This window comes from Xenopus tropicalis, chromosome 6 (assembly GCF_000004195.4).
Source record: "Xenopus tropicalis strain Nigerian chromosome 6, UCB_Xtro_10.0, whole genome shotgun sequence".
Taxonomy (NCBI): domain Eukaryota; kingdom Metazoa; phylum Chordata; class Amphibia; order Anura; family Pipidae; genus Xenopus; species Xenopus tropicalis.
This window is the reverse complement of record NC_030682.2, coordinates 109,242,890-109,264,539: the sequence shown is the minus strand read 5'-3', so window position 1 is coordinate 109,264,539 and position 21,650 is coordinate 109,242,890. Positions and strand designations below refer to the sequence as shown.

The window sequence follows — 21,650 nt, the reverse complement described above, 5'->3', positions numbered from 1 at the left end:
TACAGCTTCAGAGGCCATTGGTACATGCAACACATACCGAGTGTATATTCAGACTGACACTCTCCTGCGGGCAGACTGGCAGGAATCTCCCTTCACCTCTGCGACACACCCTGTAGTGGATCCCTCAGGGAATTCTCTATCCTGATTCCCTATTCACTTGGATCCCTACACTACAGGCAATGTGGCCTGGGAGAACTATCTCCAGAAAAACTGCAAATCCTATGCAGGAGCTCATGCTGCTCATTCTATCTCAGCCCTAACTGCCTTACACTCCTAGAGTGTACTATAAAGGGAGCTACACCTGCCACTATCTAATGCCTCATTCACGGGGCCCTGTTCCCCGACTTCACTGGGCCTGGGCCCATGCCCTGGGCTCTCAGCACACATCCACCTTGTCCCTAAGGTGGAAGCAAACAACAGGAAGGTGCCACTCCTCTCCCAACACTATACCAAAGTCAGGCAGGATGTGGTCACTATACCTTCTAACCAATAGCACACATGTTAATGAACTCACTTAGATACATTCCCTTCTGCCCAGCAACTAAGGGAACTGAACCTGTAGGGATTTAAAGCCATAGGGACCATTTAACCCTATGGGTCCCTACATTCACCCCTGGGAAAAAAACCATTTCGTCCCGACAATGGGGTACAATATCAAACATATCACATTACCCACAGAATACCATAGTACCATATGACATCCTCTTCTGGTAGTCTCTCCAGAGCACTACCGGGTAACAATGGTCACTGAAAAACAAGCAAAGCATTTCAAACATTGCAACATATCAACAGTGCAATCAATAACATTGGAGCAGAATGGGGTACCAGGCATCCCCCCTATTCCAGTTCCTTTATCACCACTGACAGTCCTTCCAGAGCAGAAATCAGGGCAGACCTCAGTTCAGAGTCTTTGCTTTTCCCAATGGCTTGGAAGGGTCTCGCCCAGCAGGGCATTTGGCATTGAGGGCATTTAGCAGTAAAATCACGCAGCTCCCTCGTGACCTCCGCATTGCACTTCCCACAGCAAGGAACCATGACCCTCCTGCCTTCACTGTCAGACTTCTGTATAAATGTGCCTCGCCAGACATACCGCTTGCCACTATCAGGCTTTGTTCCAAACGTGCCACGCCAGATGTATCTCTGGCCATTTTCAGTCACTGGCACTTCCCCTGTGGCACCACCAGAAACTCCAGCCGGAGTGTACTTTTCCTCCCAGCCATCCCAGCGGGCATCTGCCATTCTGCGCAGGTATGGGCTTACAGCCTTCCAATGCACACAGAGTCACTGGAAAGATACTCTCACAGTCCCACAGCTTTTGTGGGTACAGAAACAGAATGCAGCAGTCTCCCCTCAGCAAGGATTAGAGATAATGCGCACACCCAGGTACAGAGCAATACCAGACATCCGTCTTCCTCTTTTGCTTTTCTCAAAATGGCGGCGATGACCTCACATCAGGGATCCTCCCTGGTCAACTCGCGCCAAAACTATTCACTCGCGCCAAAACATATGCACGCGAGACTTAAATGACAGGCAGTAACTGCAGCCAATGGGAGTAACGGGCAAGAACCTCAGAACCCGAACCCACGGCCAATTACTTTGCGCCTTTCACGAAGTGACCAAGCACCTTTCTCTCCTGCATCCAGCAGTGCCTGCGCTTGTCACAAAAATTTAAAGAAACATGCACCAGCAGCTTAACCTTCGAGCCCCACGTTGGGCGCCAAATGTAACCTCTATTTCAGCTCAATAGCTGCTTTCCCGGACTAGTACCAGTAGAACATGGGTTACACTGTACTCTCTTACCCAGAATGGGCCTTCGCTAAGTGGAAGAGGAAGAGGAAGGTGAGGGTGTTGTGCAACTACACCTCTCTTGCTGCTATGCATAAAAATGAAAACAGAGGGCGCCAGAGGTTCTTGCAATATAACAAAGTAATAAGTGTTTATTTAACATCCACAGGGTTTACTCACAATACAGCTTCAGAGGCCATTGGTACATGCAACACATACCGAGTGTATATTCAGACTGACACTCTCCTGCGGGCAGACTGGCAGGAATCTCCCTTCACCTCTGCGACACACCCTGTAGTGGATCCCTCAGGGAATTCTCTATCCTGATTCCCTATTCACTTGGATCCCTACACTACAGGCAATGTGGCCTGGGAGAACTATCTCCAGAAAAACTGCAAATCCTATGCAGGAGCTCATGCTGCTCATTCTATCTCAGCCCTAACTGCCTTACACTCCTAGAGTGTACTATAAAGGGAGCTACACCTGCCACTATCTAATGCCTCATTCACGGGGCCCAGTTCCCCGACTTCACTGGGCCTGGGCCCATGCCCTGGGCTCTCAGCACACATCCACCTTGTCCCTAAGGTGGAAGCAAACAACAGGAAGGTGCCACTCCTCTCCCAACACTATACCAAAGTCAGGCAGGATGTGGTCACTATACCTTCTAACCAATAGCACACATGTTAATGAACTCACTTAGATACATTCCCTTCTGCCCAGCAACTAAGGGAACTTAACCTGTAGGGATTTAAAGCCATAGGGACCATTTAACCCTATGGGTCCCTACATATATGTTAAGAGGACTGGGCCTAGGCTCCTACAATGCACTGTCAGGCACAAATCTCCTTGTCTGATTTCTGAGGAGTTGCATTATGGGAAAAAAACACATATTCACATTTTAGCAAAATGAGCACCAGGGACCCAACTCAAGGCTCTGTACATTAAAAGCTGAGTTACTGAATGCAGTATCTCAGCTTTAATGTTCTGTCACATTAAAAACTGTCAGAGCTAGGGTCAGATGGAATGCCAGAAGCAGACTTTTATTAAACTGAATTGATTCTTTTAAGGCAGTCATACAAGGGCCAATACGGCCACCTTTCTATTGTTTAGTTTGTTTGGGCAGATATGTCAATTGACTGGAAAAATATGAAGTGAAAAGGAGCCGCTTCTCTTCAATTCCTCATCTGCTGAAGAACCATATACTGAAAACCCACCCAAACACAAAATGTCTGATATCAATAGTACATAGATCATAGCAGATAATTTGGAATCATCTGGCCAGCATACACTTACCATAAATAGTTATGTATGATTTCTGAGTATAGCCAACCTAAGCCTGTAAAGCATGTTTAACAAAGTACCATACTATACCAAATTATTAGCACCAGTTGGACTAAAAAATGTACTATTTTTCAAGTATCAAATAAATACTTTTTAGACATTAATTCTAAAAATGGGGCCTTTGGTATAGAAAATAAAAACAAATACCTGAGGTGATTTAAGCAATACGCCATTTCCCCAGTGAGCAGAAGGTCCAGGTTCTTTCACAGAATTATGTATTATGTTGATTTGCCCACTGTCACCCTTTGCATTCTTAACAGGATCCAGTAGTAAGGACAATGGTGGGTTTTCATAAAACGAGGACTGAACACAGGAAGGGCTGTCAAAAGCATAGAACATAAATCCCCAAAATGTTTCAATGGTATTATATTAAACAATATTAAATCTCTTTGTAGAATTATCTTTGCTAAAGTAAATTATATTTGTAGGGAGCGCTGAAATACACCATGAAAGCGCGCAGGGACTGTGGAGCTCAATTACCTCCGGGAGCATAAGGGGTTAATGCGCTCATCCATTCAGCAGAAAGGAACAGCCTTCTCGCTCACCCCCTCCCCCTTTTGCCTGTCAGCTCCTGCGCAGCATCTCACCCCCACTTCCTGCAGTTGCACAGAGCCTAGGTCTATTTTTTTTTTTCATACCTTTGACTGGGGTTTCGTCCATATACAGCAACACAACGTACTTTAGGTTCTGCATACTCAATAAAGAACTCCTCAGCAGGGACAATGCACATCTTGTGCTGAAATGGAAGGTCAAAAGCTCAGCTAAAACTAAATTCCATCTTCCAAAATGAAAACTGGGACATTTATCACATAAAGCATTATAATAGTTTAAATGTCTGTATATACATTACATGCAATATAATATAATGAAAAACCCTGAGTATGTCCCTCTGAATACATTTTTTAACCTCAATTCCACATATGTTGGTGGCTCATAGCTCATGCTTTTACTGGTTGTTAAAAGTCTAGGGACTAGGGTTAAGGAACAGGTCTTTTACCTTAGAAATAATATATTAATGTATGTTTAGAAAATGCAGCATATGTCCAATTATAGCCATTTTCAATAGACAATGCTAAGAAAAACTTACCAGTAGAAAGTGGACCGATGAAGCTGATAGGTGTATTTCTACATCAGAGATAAGTTCAAATACCGCAATTCGATTCATGTTATCCACCACTATACTACGGCAAAGGAAGCTGTGATAGGAAAATTAAGTTTACATTTTTGACCATTAAAATATATATCGACCTTCAAAAAGATTTTGAAAATCAGTGTTCAAAAATGGATGTAGAAGAATTACTGCTAGAGCTGTGATGGGACCCATATTCCTGCAAACACAAATCATCTTCCCTGGTACTGAAGTTTTATCTCATAATTTAATGAAAACATGTAAGCACAAATAATGACTGATAAAATATGATGCTTGGTAATATTCATTAAGTAGCATTTTAAGTTTGCAGTCATTTTGGTCTGGTCAGTAACCATTTTATGTACTGAAATTTACCTTGCTGCGCTCCTACAATCTCTTTGTAACCAAAACTGCATAAAATGATTTTTATCTTTTTAAACTAACTGAACAACTTAAATGAGTATGTTTGTCAGGAATGAAATGCTGCCTTTAGTTTAGGTGTCAACATTCTGTTTAATTTATTTGAAAACTACCTGGCACATTGCAGAGAATGAGTACCCCACTGTATAATTCATTTTCATTCTCACGGCAATACATGTTAAAGCACATATATAATACATTATAAGGCACTACGTTTGCTTAGCAGCAGTAACCCATATCAACAAATTAGATGTTTGCTTTTAAACAGGTGACCAGTGAATCCTACTTGCTGATTCTTGTGGGTTATGATACACAGATGCTGGCACAACAAGAAAATTGTACGCAGGGAGAAACAATAGTGGTTCACCCAGAAACGTTCTCCCTGCTTACAATTGCCTTGTTGTGCCAGCATCTGTGTATCATAATTCAGACTGGAGAGTGCCGATCCCTTGTGATACTGTGCAACAGGCGGAATACATTTCAAGGAGCCAGGGTGTGTTGGTGAGTTCTTCTTTATCCATGGTTCTTGTGGGTTCCTACTCCTGGGCAAACTTAGTGCCTTTTATTACATAACCCCCTTAAACCCAAGGAGCTGATGCAAGGAGAGTATGTACATTGGCATTAGTATTGTATTGCTTATATCAGATGATTTTGCTATAATTTACACTACAAGACATACCTGTAGTTACAACTGTACAGGTTCACCCTAGCTTCAGAAAGAGGGTTATTGCCAATTCTCACATTAGCAACATGGTGATGATCGTCTTCATTGGCATATTCGAAAAGAAGTACATAGGAGCCAACACGAGGCACATTCATCCACAAGTATAAATCTACCTAGAGACATCAATTACAAAAACAAAATTTAACCCATAGCAAGGATTGGCTAGCAAAAGATCAGCTGATTACACAACACATTTTGAGTGCTAAATAGTTTCAGATTCAGTGGAATGAAATGATGATCCCTTTTCTAGTTTCCCCAAAAGGCAAAGACAATTCGTTAGTTTAACATACCATAGAACTAAACCATGCCTAAGCCAATCAACTGTGAAGCAACTTCAATGATAAATCAGTTAAAAAAACCTACCTGCCTGCCTGAAATATCTGCCATTGTTGGAAGTCCATGTTTTGCCTGGCGAATGGTTATTGGTTGGGTCACTCCTTCTCGTCTCATATATTTCAGTTCAGTGCCAAGAACGCATTTAAATGCATCCACTGTTAAGTGTTGGTAAATTAAACAACTGTGAACAGGAAAACAAGATGTTTTCTGGAATAATATCAAATCATGTAACAGCAGCTTATGTGAATAGTCGTAATACATAGAAAGAAAACAATTATTACTTCTGACAAGAGCTACTCCATGATATAGTGTCACAACCAGTCTCTAAGGAAATTAACTAATGGGCTTCCAAACTTTTTGTTTTATGTTTACTCACTTATCTCCAACATGTCCAGTATTAGTGCATGGTTCTGTGACTCTCATCTGCAATATGGGTGCTTCATAGAAATCACTAGGCAACAGCACTAGGTAATCCTAGTAAGGTAAAACACTCAAAATATAAACACCAATACAAATGTAGAATAGAATTAAAATAGATATAGATATCTATATATTTATATATCTAGATAGATTAGATATAGAATTAAGATTGTAGGATTTAATTATGCAAGAAACATTTTTAAGACAAGAAGGCAAACATTCAGTAAATTTGCACAAAAGCTTCTAAGTGTGCAGGAAGTTTCACACACAGCAGTATATACAGTGGTGTGAAAAACTATTTGCCCCCTTCCTGATTTCTTATTCTTTTGCATGTTTGTCACACAAAATGTTTCTGATCATCAAACACATTTAACTATTAGTCAAAGATAACACAAGTAAACACAAAATGCAGTTTTTAAATGAGGGTTTTTATTATTTAGGGAGAAAAAAAATCCAAACCTACATGGCCCTGTGTGAAAAAGTAACCTAATAACTGGTTGGGCCACCCTTAGCAGCAATAACTGCAATCAAGCGTTTGCGATAACTTGCAACGAGTCTTTTACAGCGCTCTGGAGGAATTTTGGCCCACTCATCTTTGCAGAATTGTTGTAATTCAGCTTTATTTGAGGGTTTTCTAGCATGAACCGCCTTTTTAAGGTCATGCCACAACATCTCAATAGGATTCAGGTCAGGACTTTGACTAGGCCACTCCAAAGTCTTCATTTTGTTTTTCTTCAGCCATTCAGAGGTGGATTTGCTGGTGTGTTTTGGATCATTGTCCTGCTGCAGCACCCAAGATCGCTTCAGCTTGAGTTGACGAACAGATGGCAGGACATTCTCCTTCAGGATTTTTTGATAGACAGTAGAATTCATGGTTCCATCTATCACAGCAAGCCTTCCAGGTCCTGAAGCAGCAAAACAACCCCAGACCATCACACTACCGCCACCATATTTTACTGTTGGTATGATGTTCTTTTTCTGAAATGCTGTGTTACTTTTACGCCAGATGTAACGGGACACGCACCTTCCAAAAAGTTCAACTTTTGTCTCGTCGGTCCACAAGATATTTTCCCAAAAGTCTTGGCAATCATTGAGATGTTTTTTAGCAAAATTGAGACGAGCCATAATGTTCTTTTTGCTTAAAAGTGGTTTGCGCCTTGGAAATCTGCCATGCAGGCCGTTTTTGCCCAGTCTCTTTCTTATGGTGGAGTCGTGAACACTGACCTTAATTGAGGCAAGTGAGGCCTGCAGTTCTTTAGATGTTGTCCTGGGGTCTTTTGTGGCCTCTCGGATGAGTTGTCTCTGCGCTCTTGGGGTAATTTTGGTCGGCCGGCCACTCCTTGGAAGGTTCACCACTGTTCCATGTTTTTGCCATTTGTGGATAATGGCTCTCACTGTGGTTCGCTGGAGTCTCAAAGCTTTAGAAATGGCTTTATAACCTGATAGATCTCAATTACTTTTGTTCTTATTTGTTCCTGAATTTCTTTGGATCTTGGCATGATGTCTAGCTTTTGAGGTGCTTTTGGTCTACTTCTCTGTGTCAGGTAGCTCCTATTTAAGTGATTTCTTGATTGAAACAGGTGTGGGAGTAATCAGGCCTGGGGGTGACTACAGAAATTGATATTGAAATTGAAAATTGAAATTGATAAACCATAGTTAAGTTATTTTTAACAAGGGGGGCAATCACTTTTTCACACAGGGCCATGTAGATTTGGAGTTTTTTTTCTCCCTTAATAACATAAACCTTCATTTAAAAACTGCATTTTGTGTTCAATTATGTTATCTTTCACTAATAGTTAACGGTTTTTGATGAGCAGAAACATTTAAGTGTGACAAACATGCAAAAGAATAAGAAATCAGGAAGGGGGCAAATAGTTTTTCACACCACTGTAGGTATTGGCTTAATAAGAAAAGCCTGAATATTTTCTTTGAATGAAAAGCATGTGGCTTAGAAATTATGAATGCTTTCTAAACTGAATACCTTTTAATTATTGCTAGTAGACATTAACAATTATTGACTCAAGCAATCCATACATCCTTAGGCTAGTTTAAACAGCTCAAACAGTAAAAAGAAAGGAGTGGGAATGTGCCTTTATCTTGGTAAGGGCATCAGTTTCACTTAATCCTGGGATAAGGTTCAGGTAGCACAAATAAAACCAGGGCTTTTTTATGAATTACTAAACCACCATTTTTGTTTTCCCTTAATATTTTTCAGAAATACTAGGAAAGGAATGTAAAATGATTCCTCTTTTGTGTGGTATTTGAAAGCTTCTGTGAAAGTGTCACTGGTTCCTGGTTATTTTAGTCTTGCCTATGGCTCCACGATACCCAAATACTTTATGTATTTGCATAGCCCATCTGTAAAGGGTCATATAATAAAAGGTGCACATATACAAAGTTTAGTAACCCATACCAACAAATCAGATGTTTGCATTCAAACCAGTATAGGCTACAATCTAATTGGTTGCAATGGGTTACTAGGTGCAGCTTTTATTTTATTACTGCAGTAGTGTCAAAATGCTATTAGATGTGAAGCCAACAGGATGTGCTGCCTATCTTACAAAGGGATGTTACTTGAAACACTGATAGAAATGGAAAATAATATATCCCTTATATCTTGTTTAAGAGATATCATTAAAATGACATTATAGGTATTCATCTGCAGTCAAAACTCAGAAATGCTCAGTTTGTGGCTTCTGAGCATTGCCATCGGCCAATGCTTGCATACTTTACAGGCAGATCATATTCTATATTTAGCTATTAGACAGTCAATTTGACAGTCAATTTTGGGTGTTTTAACAGTCACTGTTCTCCACAAAAGCACAGTGTGGCTAAAAGTCCCATGTGCTAAAGGCCTAAGCACAATTCTGCAGGAGTATCACTTGCCTTTAAATAGAGAATCTTATCTGATTTATGTTTTAAAGTAAAATAAAGTCAACTGTTTGTAACTTGCAGGAATATGGGTGGGTTCTTACCAAGAGCACACTTTCTACTGTGAGGTTAATGTTCCAATTTCCAGGAGCCAAGGAAAATGGTTCAGCAAAGCTTTTCCCAGGCACAGTAAGAAATGCTGGCTGTTGGCTTGGAGGAAATACAATCTCCTTGCTTTGAAATGTACCTATGGATAAATGTTTTTTTTAATTAGTGTGAGTTTTGAGTTGTAAGCATAATAACTTTTTTTCTATAGAAATACAAGAAACATGATGTACTTTTTATTTAAGATCCCAGGATCTCCTACTCTTAATTATTATAGGAGCCTACGATTAAGGGCAGGAGGGCCCAAAATGCATCTAGAATGATTGAAAAAGCAATGTTTTAAAAAAAATGTTAAGAACATTTTTCATTAATCACTGGAGTTGCTGCTAGATACTTTGATTACTGATGGTGAGGAACACCTGGGAGCCTGCACTAGCAAGTTAAAAACATTGTGGGTAGTTAATAATATGACAACATGTATCTAAATATTTGCACAAAATAGCTTTAGAGCTTTGTAGTGTAGTGATTTGCATGAGTTTACAAATGCATGCTAAACATACATTTTTAAACACACATACATGCATTTCTGTCAGTTCTAAACGTAGCAACACAGCCTTCTATTCTATTGTCCTTTGAACACATGTCAGATACAAGAAAATGGAAAATGCTGAATTTTATGTCTAAAATACACTCATGACTACAGCCAGGCAGAATATAAATCCTGCAAACATCCATGAAAAGGACTTAAGACAGGGCTGCTGTAATCCGATAATTTGATCCAAAACCGCGACAATTCTGAATGATAAAATACACCACTTAAAACCTGTCGCGATCATGATGAAGTCAATGGCAGATGTCCATTTTACAACTGGAAGCTGACAAGTTGACAAGGTTGTGGTTTTCCCCAATTTTTTTTTTTTCGTTCTTGCTTTTTTGATTCCGATTTTTTAGTAAATGACTGCCTTTGTGGTTGTGGTTATAAAAAAAAATTTAAGGCTGATGCTACACAACGCGTATGGCATATATTTTCGACAAGCCTCAAAACACTTGTCGAAAATACGCGCCATACGCTCCTACCCGTGCCTGCACCCAAATAAATTGAATACACTTGGGTGCAGGCACATGTAGCCGATATCTGCCAAAAAACGCATTTGCATTCTCATGCTTTTATGCGGATTATGGCTACATGTGCCTGCACCGGAGTGTATTCCATTCAATCGGGTACACGCACAGGTAGGAGCAAACGGGGCATATGGTGCATATTTTCGGCTAGCATTTTTCGGCATTAGCCTAAAACCACAAAAATCTGAATGTTAATAAATCCCCCTCTTAGTTTCCTTACCTTTGCTTGAGCGGGACTGATAGGCAGTTATACGTCCGGTTATTGGATGTAATTCAAAGTTAATATACCTTAGAATAATACGAAACACATTCAGATTTGATCTTTCCACGTTTACTGACAGCTTTACTTCATTCTGTAGAAAAAAAAGAAAAGGCTTTATCATACACGTAAACATCACAATTCAGAGTTAATAACTCTAACCTTAGAATAATATAAATTACATTAAGATTTGATCTTTCCACATTTAATTACAGATTTACTTTCTTCTATAGAAAAAAAAATGACACTGGCAATAATTTACCTATGGAACTAAAAAAAGTCAAATAATGCATGTACAGAAGGGTTATTAATCACAGTACTGAAAACTACATAGGATATTTTAGTTAGGTACATTAGTCAATTAATTTAAAAACAATGACTTTAATGGTTTGTCCAGTCTGAACATTTACTCTATCAACAACTGTGTGTAACCAGTGTGTAACCAAGCCATTGGCATAAACTGCCAGATCAGATTCCTCTTTAGCCTGAATTCATGGCTATCTTTATGGCTGCAAAAATTTTGCTTCATCTCCCATTTGGTGCTGATGGAGCCAATATAGCAGTCACTCACACCACCTTGGATCAATACTCTATGGGTACTTATAAATACTTATATTTATTAATGTTCATATTTTTTCCCCAAATTGTACTTTTTGTGAGCTTTTTCGTTGTAGAAAAATCCTTGAAAATATCACAAATTCGAATATTGATAAATGTATCTCTATGTGTTTACACTGTAGCACCAGGGAACTGTAGCTGGATACTAAAAACATTCTACAATGTTTGACTTGCTGCACCAGGATGGTGTTGTATGAACATAAACTTTATTACTTTATCTTTTACTAAATTATATCATATAGTATATAAAAGATGATAAATGTTTAATTTTTAGTTTAGTTTTGTTGTGGGAATAAACTCACTTGGATGGAAGTCATCTGTGCGTAGCCTCTCCAGCTAAATCCAGGAAACTCTGTGGAATCATATCCAAAGCGAACATCTCTTCCTAATGGTGTTGTACCATCCTCAATTTCAAATTTAATTTGATAGAGGTCAGGGAAGTAGTAGTTTGATTTGGGCCTGAAAGAATGCATTGGTATAAGCAAACAAGTTCCTGTATCTATATTTCCCAGAAGCAAAGCCTGCTGTATCTGTGTCTATTTACTAAAACAGGCATGGCCACCTAGTGATGAACAAAAGTATTAAGAACTGCAACTTCTGGATGGCCACTTGCTGCCTATCCCCTGTTCCATACTAAAAATATCTGCTGATTTTAATAGGTGTGTATAAATTCCTGAATGGACTGAACAAAAATGAAAATAAATCAAACTATACTGCTGCATTTTAAAGGAAGAGACAATGGCTTGGAGTCAATATATTCCACTTGTATGTTCTTTCTACATTCAGGATATCAAACAAGAGATAAGTAAATAAGAATAGAGCACAATTTAAAACTAAAAATACAGCTTACTGGTTGCACTTCATGCCCTCAACGTTATCTCTACAGGAACAGGTCCCTGAAGACTCAGAACACAGATGACTGATAGCTCCTCCCAAATCACACTGACAACCTGTCAATCAATTACAAGATTCACAAAGACAGAAGTAGATAAGAACAGTCAAAAATAAAGGAGACACCAGCACTATACCCCACAGCAGACCAAACATTACAGTGTCACTGACTGACTATGCTGGCCTACACTGATCAAACAATTTAGAATTGCCCAATGTTTACCTTTCATTTGGATCCAAAGTGTATACATTAAAGATAATGACTTTGATTTGATTTGATTGTGTTAAAACCCTAATTAAAATGTTTGTTTCCAACATCCTATGAGAGTGGTAGAATGTGTAAACTGGTGCTGTGGGATTCATCTTATTTGGGCCTCTAGGCTTATGGAGGATTGTTTAGTACATATTCACTGAAGTTGAGCATCAGGACCCCATTGTGGCATACAGTCTCTGTTGATAAACTATTGATGGCAGCATCTGGGTGCAGTAGTTCAGAAATAGTTTCTGAGGCCAGATGTCTGAGATCCCTGTGTTGAAATTCCTTTTAGGTCTATCCTATCAAACTCAAAAAACTACATTCTGTATCTCTGTGAATTAAATGCTACCCAATTTATAACGAGTCAAAAAAGTCTGATGCTTTGCAGAAACCCACGTTTGCCTAGGTGCAATCAGACCTGGTCCGCATCTCTCTGCTTGTATTTTGTAGGCAGGGGGAGACAAGTGGATCCGTTCTGACAGTCATAGCTTCAGCCTGAGTGCCACTGCATGGAGCGGAGATCAGTGGTTGCTTCATGTAACTACACTCAGACTGAAGCAGTGCAGATACATAGAACTGTGGAAAAGAGCAGATTCACTTCTCTCCACCTGCCTACAAACCACTGGTGGAGAAGAGCAAACCATTCACCAGGTCTGACTTTGTTCTTAAACAGGTGACTCATAAATGGTACATGCTGATTGCTTGGTGTAGAGGTGATTAGATCAGTAACAAATGCTGCACCTTTTATTGCATAACCCCCAATATTATTATATATTGTTATATTATTGTTACCTTTACAGCCAAAATAATTTCGGGCTTCCAGCAAATAATACCCATCCTTGCATGTGTCACAAGATGCACTGCACACATTGGGTTTGCAATAACAATCTCCCTCTGTCTGAAAACGACAAATCAGATCAAGAGAAATTTGTATTGCAGAATGGCCATACATTTCCCAGAACTGGAGATCAGACCTTAAATGTACTATACAGTGTCTGGAAAGGCATATATATTGATGAATGTTATTGGCAGTAACAAAGTGTTACCTTTTTACATTGTTACCATGCCTAAAATTAATTTATGTGATACAGTGGTTAACTACAATAAAAAAACTTCTTGAATATTATTGCTAAAAAGGTCAGTATATTACCATTTTGCCCCCAACACCTTATAGTAAGTTAGGCAAATTAGAATAATAAGCATCCAACGATGTGTGCATGAGCTAAAGAATACATACACAACCTATATGAACATATATAGCATTCCTGTAGCTGGTGAGAGAGAGCAGCAGGAGGAGGGGGTGCCACTTGGCAAGCCTCAGCTATAACCTTTGTGATGTCTTGGGAAAGTTTTATGCACTAAGCTAAACCACAAACATATTGGTGAAGACTTTTATTAGTTTACCTTGTGACACTCTCCAATCCCACTGATCGTTCCTTGGACTTCACACATACAGTCTGAAAGAAAGATTCAGACAAGATTTTAACTGTGTGTGGCTAAAGGCACCCTCCAATGTAATGATCAAAAATATATTTAAAGTGTTCTGGATATGGACACGTGCCGTATTTACCAGTCATCAACGAGATTGTTCTTAAATCATAGAACAAAAAACTTTCTCCATTGTTAGGAACTGACATCTCTCAATTAATTTGGTTGCTGAACTTTTTTATTCCTACTTATATAAACATCTCTTTTGAAGCAGTGACTACGTATTATTGCAATGAAATAAAATATGTTTTAGACATTAGATACGTATCTTACCAGCACAACCATTGGGATTTTCTCTAGCTAAATTCCAATATAAAGGTTTGCATCGATTACAAGTCAATCCTTCCACACGTGGTAGACATCGACAATAGCCCTAAAGAAAATGGATTAAGCCACCATTATCTGTCAATAAAAACAAGTTTTGAACTAAAACTTTACAGATTTCATATGGAATCTATTGCTTAAAAGAGAAGGAAAGGTAAAAACTAAGTAAGCTTTATCAGAAAGTTGTATGTAAATACAGCCATAAGCACTCACAGAAATGCTGCACTGATTTCTCTGTCAAAAGAAACAGGATTTGTTGTCTCTTTGTTTTCCAACGTTTTTTTTTTCCTATGAGGCTTCTAATCATCTGAACGGGAGAAATATGGGGAGAACTAAGGGCACTATTGAGACAACTGAAGGTATGCCTGCAGCTTGAGATTAACTCTTTATTAGCCTTTCCTTCTCCTTTAAAGTCACATGTGCTTGAGTACCACTAGACAGTAGGGATGCCAAGCAAAGCGCCTTCAGCCAGGGGTACTAGCTGCATAATGAGTCAAAACAGTCGCAGGCTGAGATGAATAACTAAAAGGGTTGTTCTCCTTTGAGTTAACTTTTAGGGGCATATTTATTATGCTGTGTATAAAATGGCGAGAAAATTCACCACATATCACCAGGCTTCTCTGTGTAAAAAATGGCGTAATATCTGTGTAATTTTTTTACACGTTTTTTCTTCTGCCGGAACTTACATAAAATAACGGTGTAAAATCTGGCATTCGGACGACGATCTTTTACGTTTATTTTACACAGCTTATTTACGCCCTTTTTTAAGCAAATTCGTTTTACACAGATTAATAAATACTGTATGCTTCTTAGTATGATGTTGCGAAACAATTTATAATTGGTCTTAATTTTGTATTATTTTGTATAATGTTGACCAATTGAAAAGTTGATTAGAATTGGCCATTCTATAACATACTAAAAGTTAACTTAAAGGTGAACCACCCCTTTAATTGTCCAGCCAAGTTATAAAGCCACTTATGTTGCTAAACTGTATTCCTTTACTCTAGTCCCAAGAACTCTGCATGGGCTTCTTGAAACATGCTCATTTTCTCAAAACATCACAAGACAGTAAAACTAGAGGTATATTGTAAGAACAGCATAGTGGGGTGGTACATACATCTTGTATATGCAGTGTGCCAGTTGGATCACATTCACCACTAAAGCCTATAACAAAATAGAAAAAAAATTAAATTGTTTATAACAATTCACACTCAATTGAGAATAATTAAATATTTGATTGTTTTATGTTTAGTATTGGAAATGTTCAATTAGACAGAGTTACAGAATGATATCTGAGTGCTAATGGCACATGAAGCATCTTCTAATCTAAGGATAGGTGGATACACCACCTGGAGGCATGAACTACTCATGGACTAATTAGAAAATATGAACAAAGTCCTATATTTTGCTAAAATTCTAATATATTAAAACCGGGCTGATGACAACACGCATGTGCAATATCTCTCTATGGAGGATGCAACATCAATGCAACGTTCTATATCCACAATTCAACCTGGGAGGAAGCAAGCGTTGGCTGGGATGGGGGAAACAAGTCCTTACCAGCCCCCTCTGGCAGCGTGCCTGCTTGTTATACCACTGGCTGTATGGTTTTCTCTATTTGTTACTGTACATAATGTGTAAGTATTTCAAAATTAAACGTATCCAATAGATGTCAGAGCTAGGTAGCACAAAATAAGACCAGTCACTTTGTACCAGTATCTTAAAAAAAAGGCCAATATCAGCCTGAAACTTCAAGACAGCTGGGAGTCATAGCCCTTTTTAATAATGGTATTTTGGATGTGAGGGGGGGGGAATCTATCATGTCTTTAATAATAACAAGACTAAATGAAGTGGCTACTGAGAGACAGGATGACTTGCTTTGAGATAAATAATAAATGGGAAACCTGTGCTCACCCCAACATTTTTATATTATTGTGGGGGTGTAGTGAGATATAATTCTTACAGAAAAATGGCTAATGAACACTACATTAACTCCACACATGCCAGTCTGATATACAGTATATAATAATTTTTAAAAGATAGATTAATATGGGTGGGTGCATATGATCCATTTTTTGCACCCACTGTTACTGCCTGGTTTGCTCATTTGAATGAAGCTCAACAAGGGGACATCTAAAGGTACACCTACATGCTGTCCCCAGCAGGAAGCACTTTATTTACTGGAGTGCAAAAAACATGGTGAATTGTGCCCAGTTTTTGCACTTTGCACCCTACCCTGTAAATGAAGCCCCTAATCCAGTGATCCCCAACAAGTGGCTTGTGAGCAACGTGCTGCTCACCACCCCCTTTGATGTTGCTCCCAGTGGCCTCAAAGTAGGTGCCCATTTTTCAATCTCTGGCTTGGAGGCAAGTTTTGGAAACATAGAGACACAGTTTTACTCCAAGCAGAGCCTCCTGCAGTCTAGCATCCCAGCCAATCACAGCCCTTATTTATTTTTCATATTTTTGTGTGGCTCCCCCAAGTTTTTACATCTGAGTGTGGCTCACGAGTAAAAACCGTTGGGGATCCCTGACCTAATCTATGCAACACACCTTAAGCAGGGGCTCAGCCCTTATACATGTATCAGATGTGTAGAAGTTCTATATTTTGAAGATAAAACAAACCATTTAATAAAATCTTTACAACTGAAATGTGAGACATCTGCAAAATATTTAATGCTAGTGTCCCACAGGACACACTTCCAAAATGTGACAAAATTCAGCAAGGCACAAGAGTGTTGGTGGTGTTAGCTGCGCATGAACACAAAGGTTGTTTTAGGAATGTGGCAGTTAAATAAAATACCAGGGATTTTTTCCTGACAATTCTACTAAAAAAAGACGTAAATGTCATTGTTTTGCAGAGAAGCTATTGGATGTAAGCCCAGAACTCTGTACCAGTGGGGAAAATATGCCAAAGAAACTTTCCAGCAATGCTGTGCCTAGAAAAACTAATGACCGAAAAAGGCACTTGTTTTTCAGATCCAGTTCAATAGATGGTGGGTAAAGTTGCCAAGTAAGTGAGAAATGTGTAAAATAAATTGTAACTCATTGTGTTTCTGCATTCTACAGACACTTGGAGACATATAAACTGATCCCACTGCATATATTTACTTACTACCAGGAACATTCTATAAGACTTTAGTGCTAGAATTCTCGTTTTTTTACCTGTAAAAATAAGTAAAATATGCATCCCCTCCCTTTACAAGAAATAAAAAAATTGAGGCCAATGTCAAAGAATACAACATTTTAAATGTTAATTTAAAGGTGAACAACCCCTTTAAATACATGTATGGGATTTGTTATGAAAATTGTTCGAGACAAGGAGTTTTCTAGCAAAAGGGACTTTCAGTACTAGTTTCTGGCTAATGGATCGCATACCTGTACATATTTTATAACATCCTTCCACTAGATGGCCATACAACCCACTGCATGGTACACATGAACACAAATCAGTTGAAAATGAACAAGTTGGATTATTAACAGATCAATAGTCATTTTCAAAAAGAATAGAAATGAACAGAAATTAAATGAATCTGACATTTATTTTTTTGAGTGAGTCCTTCTAGCAGAATTTCCTGATGCAAAAACAGTTAATATTTCTGCTGCACTCTTTATTTACAAAAACTGTACATTCTGCACTTACCTGTCTTGGCTTCAGTGCTCTGGGCGGTTGGGGCATCTGCTCAGGGCCTACTGATTTGGATCTTACTGGCAAGTCTGGAGTTAATAGAGTGCTTACTGGCCATTTCCAGTCTTCTTACTGACATGTGTGGAGTTAATGAGGTGCTTATTGGCCATTTTTCAGTGATCTTGCTGGCATGTGTAGATTAATGTGCTCATTGGCTGTTTTCCAGTGATATTACTGCTATGTGTAGAGTAAATGTAGTGCTCATTGGCCATTTTTCCATGATCTTACTGGGTTGTCTAGGATTAATGGAGTGCTCACTGGCCATTTCTACAGTGATTATACTGGCACAGCTGGGATCAATATGCTGATTATCCATTTTCTGTAGCAATTATACTGGCATGTGATGTCTGGGGTTAATATGCTGATTATCTATTTTCTCTAGTAATTATACTAGCATGTCTATGGTTTATATGCCCATTATCCATTTAAATGAGGGATTATACTGGCATGTATGGTGTTAATTTGTTTATTATTTATTTTATGTAGAAATCATACCGGGTTATGTTTTTGTCAAATGGACATGGTATTTAAGATGTGTCACCACTAAGTGGGCATGGTCAAAAAATATTTTTCTGCGTGTATTTAACTGCTTTAAACTAAACAGTTAGCATACATTGCTTATTAATTATTAGCCTTGTAATTCAGGCAGAATTGCAAGCTGCAATTCTAAAGGACCAGGTGATGTAGACTACACAGCACTCATAAAGAGACCAATGTCCTGTTCTTCTCTGATAACATACAGGCAATCTAGTGATATGAAAACAACATAAACAAAGCATACCTTCGCAACGGGGGAAATCATGTGATCCAGATGTGCATTTGTCACATCTCTGTCCAGTTGCATCTGGTCGGCAATAGCACTGCCCTGTAACAAGATCACATGTGCTCTGGTAGGACCCCTGGGAAGAACACTGGCACGCTAAAAAAAAAAACATATTTAGTTACTGTAGTTCTGGTTCCAAAATTGTAAAAATTATATACAAATAGCAGTACAATTTCTAATAAAAAAAAAGCCTATAAAAATAACTACAAGTATGGAACCTGTTATCCAGAGAGGGGTTTTCCAGATAAGGGGTAACTTGGATCTTCATATCTTAAGTCTACTGAAAAATCATTTAAAAATTAATTAAACCAAATAGGATTGTTTTGCCTCCCATAAAGATTAATCTTGATCAAGGATCAAGTTTTTTCAGAATTATTTTCTTTTACTTGAATGGGAGATATATTATTTGATTAAAATAGAGTTTCTGGGAATGGCCTTCTCATAATTCAGAGCTTTCCGGATAACAGATTTTCAGATAATGGATCCTATACCTGTAATGAGATCAATGCATTTGAGTGAACTCAAAGCAGATGTGACATTTACTGCTATCAACCAGTTGAAGCTCAAAAAAGATCAATGCAGTCACCTTCTAGCTTCCTAGCACAAATTGAATTGCAGAGGTGAAATAGTATTATCGATGATGTAAGCCTTTCATTTAGAACTTTCCTTGCAAGAGAACTACGGTGACACTGGATAGCCGAAGTGACGCATATAAGGTATTTGGAGGAGATTAGTTGCCTGCGATAGAGGAGTCTTGTCGCGGACAACTAATCTCCTTGCATGTCATATCCCATAATGCACATATGCATGAATCTTATTATTGCTTGTTTATATACAGGAGTCTGGACATTTGTAACAAATGCTGTTAATATAAATTAGATCCTTTTATTCTAGTATTTGTGACCCCTGGAAAACTGTTAATAAGCTTCAGCATAATCTAGTCTTAACAAGACTAGGGATCCTAGCAGACAGATACAGAACACTATAACAGGCAGAGAGGGTCACTCAACTATCAATACTAAGGAACTTTACTCTCCATCTGTGTTACCTGCCTGGGTATATACAGTGGAGGAAATAATTATTTGACCCCTCACTGATTTTGTAAGTTTGTCCAATGACAAAGAAATGAAAAGTCTCAGAACAGTATCATTTCAATGGTAGGTTTATTTTAACAGTGGCAGATAGCACATCAAAAGGAAAATCGAAAAAATAACTTTAAAGGAACAGTAACACTAAAAAATAAAAATGTTTTAAAATAATTAAAATATAATGTACTGTTGCCCTGCACTAGTAAAAGTTGCGTGTTTGCTTCAGAAAGACTACTGTAGTTAATAGAAATAGCTGCTGTGTAGCCATGGGGGCAGCCATTTAAATTGAAAAAGGGAGAAAAGGCACAGGTTACATAAGAAGATACCAGATAAACTGTGTAGAATACAAGGGGAATCTGCTACTTATCTGTTATCTGCTTAGTAACCTGTGCCTTTTCTCCTTTTTTCAATTTAAATGGCTGCCCCCATGGCTACACAGCAGGGTATTTATATTAACTGCAGTAGTGTTTATGAAGAAAACACACAACTTTTACCAGTGCAGAGCAATAGTATATAATATATTAATTACTTTTATACACTTTTATACACTCATTTTTTGGTGTTACTGTTCCTTTAAATAAAAGATAGCAACTGATTTGCATTTCATTGAGTGAAATAAGTTTTTGAACCCTCTAACAAAAAAAGACTTAATACTTAGTGGAAAAACCCTTGTTTGCAAGCACAGAGGTCAAACGTTTCTTGTAATTGATGAGCAAGTTTGCGCACATTTTAGGAGGAATGTTGGTCCACTCCTCTTTGCAGATCATCTCTAAATCCCTAAGGTTTCGAGGCTGTCTCTGTGCAACTCTGAGCTTGAGCTCCCTCCATAGGTTTTCTATTGGATTAAGGTCCGGAGACTGACTAGGCCACTCCATGACCTTAATGTGCTTCTTCTTGAGCCACTCCTTTGTTGCCTTTGCTGTATGTTTTGGGTCATTGTCGTGCTGGAACACCCATCCACGACCCATTTTCAGTTTCCTGGCAGAGGGAAGGAGGTTGTCGTTCAGGATTTCACGATACATGGCTCCGTCCATTTTCCCGTTAATGCGAATAAGTTGTCCTGTGCCCTTAGCAGAAAAACACCCCCAAAGCAAAATGTTTCCACCCCCATGCTTGACGGTGGGGACGGTGTTTTGGGGTCATAGGCAGCATTTTTCTTCCTCCAAACACAGCGAGTTGAGTTAATGCCAAAGAGCTCTATTTTGGTCTCATCAGACCACAGCACCTTCTCCCAGTCACTCACAGAATCATTCAGGTGTTCATTGGCAAACTTCAGACGGGCCTGCACATGTGCCTTCTTGAGCAGGGGGACCTTGCGAGCCCTGCAGGATTTTAATCCATTGCGGTATAATGTGTTTCCAATGGTTTTCTTGGTGACTGTGGTCCCTGCTAATTTGAGGTCATTAACTAACTCCTCCCGTGTAGTTCTAGGATGCTTTTTCACCTTTCTCAGAATCATTGACACCCCACGAGGTGAGATCTTGCGTGGAGCCCCAGAGCGAGGTCGATTGATGGTCATTTTGTGCTCCTTCCATTTTCGAACAATCGCACCAACAGTTGTCACCTTCTCTCCCAGCTTCTTGCTAATGGTTTTGTAGCCCATTCCAGCCTTGTGCAGGTCTACAATTTTGTCTCTGACATCCTTGGACAGCTCTTTGGTCTTTCCCATGTTGGAGAGTTTGGAGTCTGCTTGATTGATTGATTCTGTGGACAGGTGTCTTTTATACAGGTGACTAGTTAAGACAGGTGTCCTTAATGAGGTTGACTAATTGAGTAGCAGTGTCTAACCACTCTGTGGGAGCCAGAACTCTTAATGGTTGGTAGGGGTTCAAAAACTTATTTCACTCAATGAAATGCAAATCAGTTGCTATCTTTTATTTAAAGTTATTTTTTCGATTTTCCTTTTGATGTGCTATCTGCCACTGTTAAAATAAACCTACCATTGAAATGATACTGTTCTGA

At 38.8% G+C, this 21,650-nt stretch overlaps 1 protein-coding gene across 1 annotated transcript in view; it reads right to left on the bottom strand.

Moving 5' to 3' along the window:
- The window catches only part of lama3 (laminin subunit alpha 3), a 137,426-nt gene that overhangs the window by 65,380 nt on the left and 50,396 nt on the right, over positions 1-21,650 (bottom strand). The window contains exons 15-29 of the mRNA XM_031903840.1: positions 18,559-18,696; positions 15,207-15,253; positions 14,039-14,138; positions 13,682-13,734; positions 13,070-13,175; positions 11,981-12,080; positions 11,433-11,589; positions 10,474-10,606; positions 9,131-9,273; positions 6,112-6,209; positions 5,763-5,916; positions 5,355-5,512; positions 4,214-4,322; positions 3,765-3,862; positions 3,274-3,445 (exon numbers count right to left, since the gene is read on the bottom strand). Of these exons, the coding sequence (XP_031759700.1) occupies positions 3,274-3,445; positions 3,765-3,862; positions 4,214-4,322; positions 5,355-5,512; positions 5,763-5,916; positions 6,112-6,209; positions 9,131-9,273; positions 10,474-10,606; positions 11,433-11,589; positions 11,981-12,080; positions 13,070-13,175; positions 13,682-13,734; positions 14,039-14,138; positions 15,207-15,253; positions 18,559-18,696 (1,766 nt within the window). The remainder of the gene's footprint in view (positions 1-3,273; positions 3,446-3,764; positions 3,863-4,213; positions 4,323-5,354; positions 5,513-5,762; positions 5,917-6,111; positions 6,210-9,130; positions 9,274-10,473; positions 10,607-11,432; positions 11,590-11,980; positions 12,081-13,069; positions 13,176-13,681; positions 13,735-14,038; positions 14,139-15,206; positions 15,254-18,558; positions 18,697-21,650) is intronic.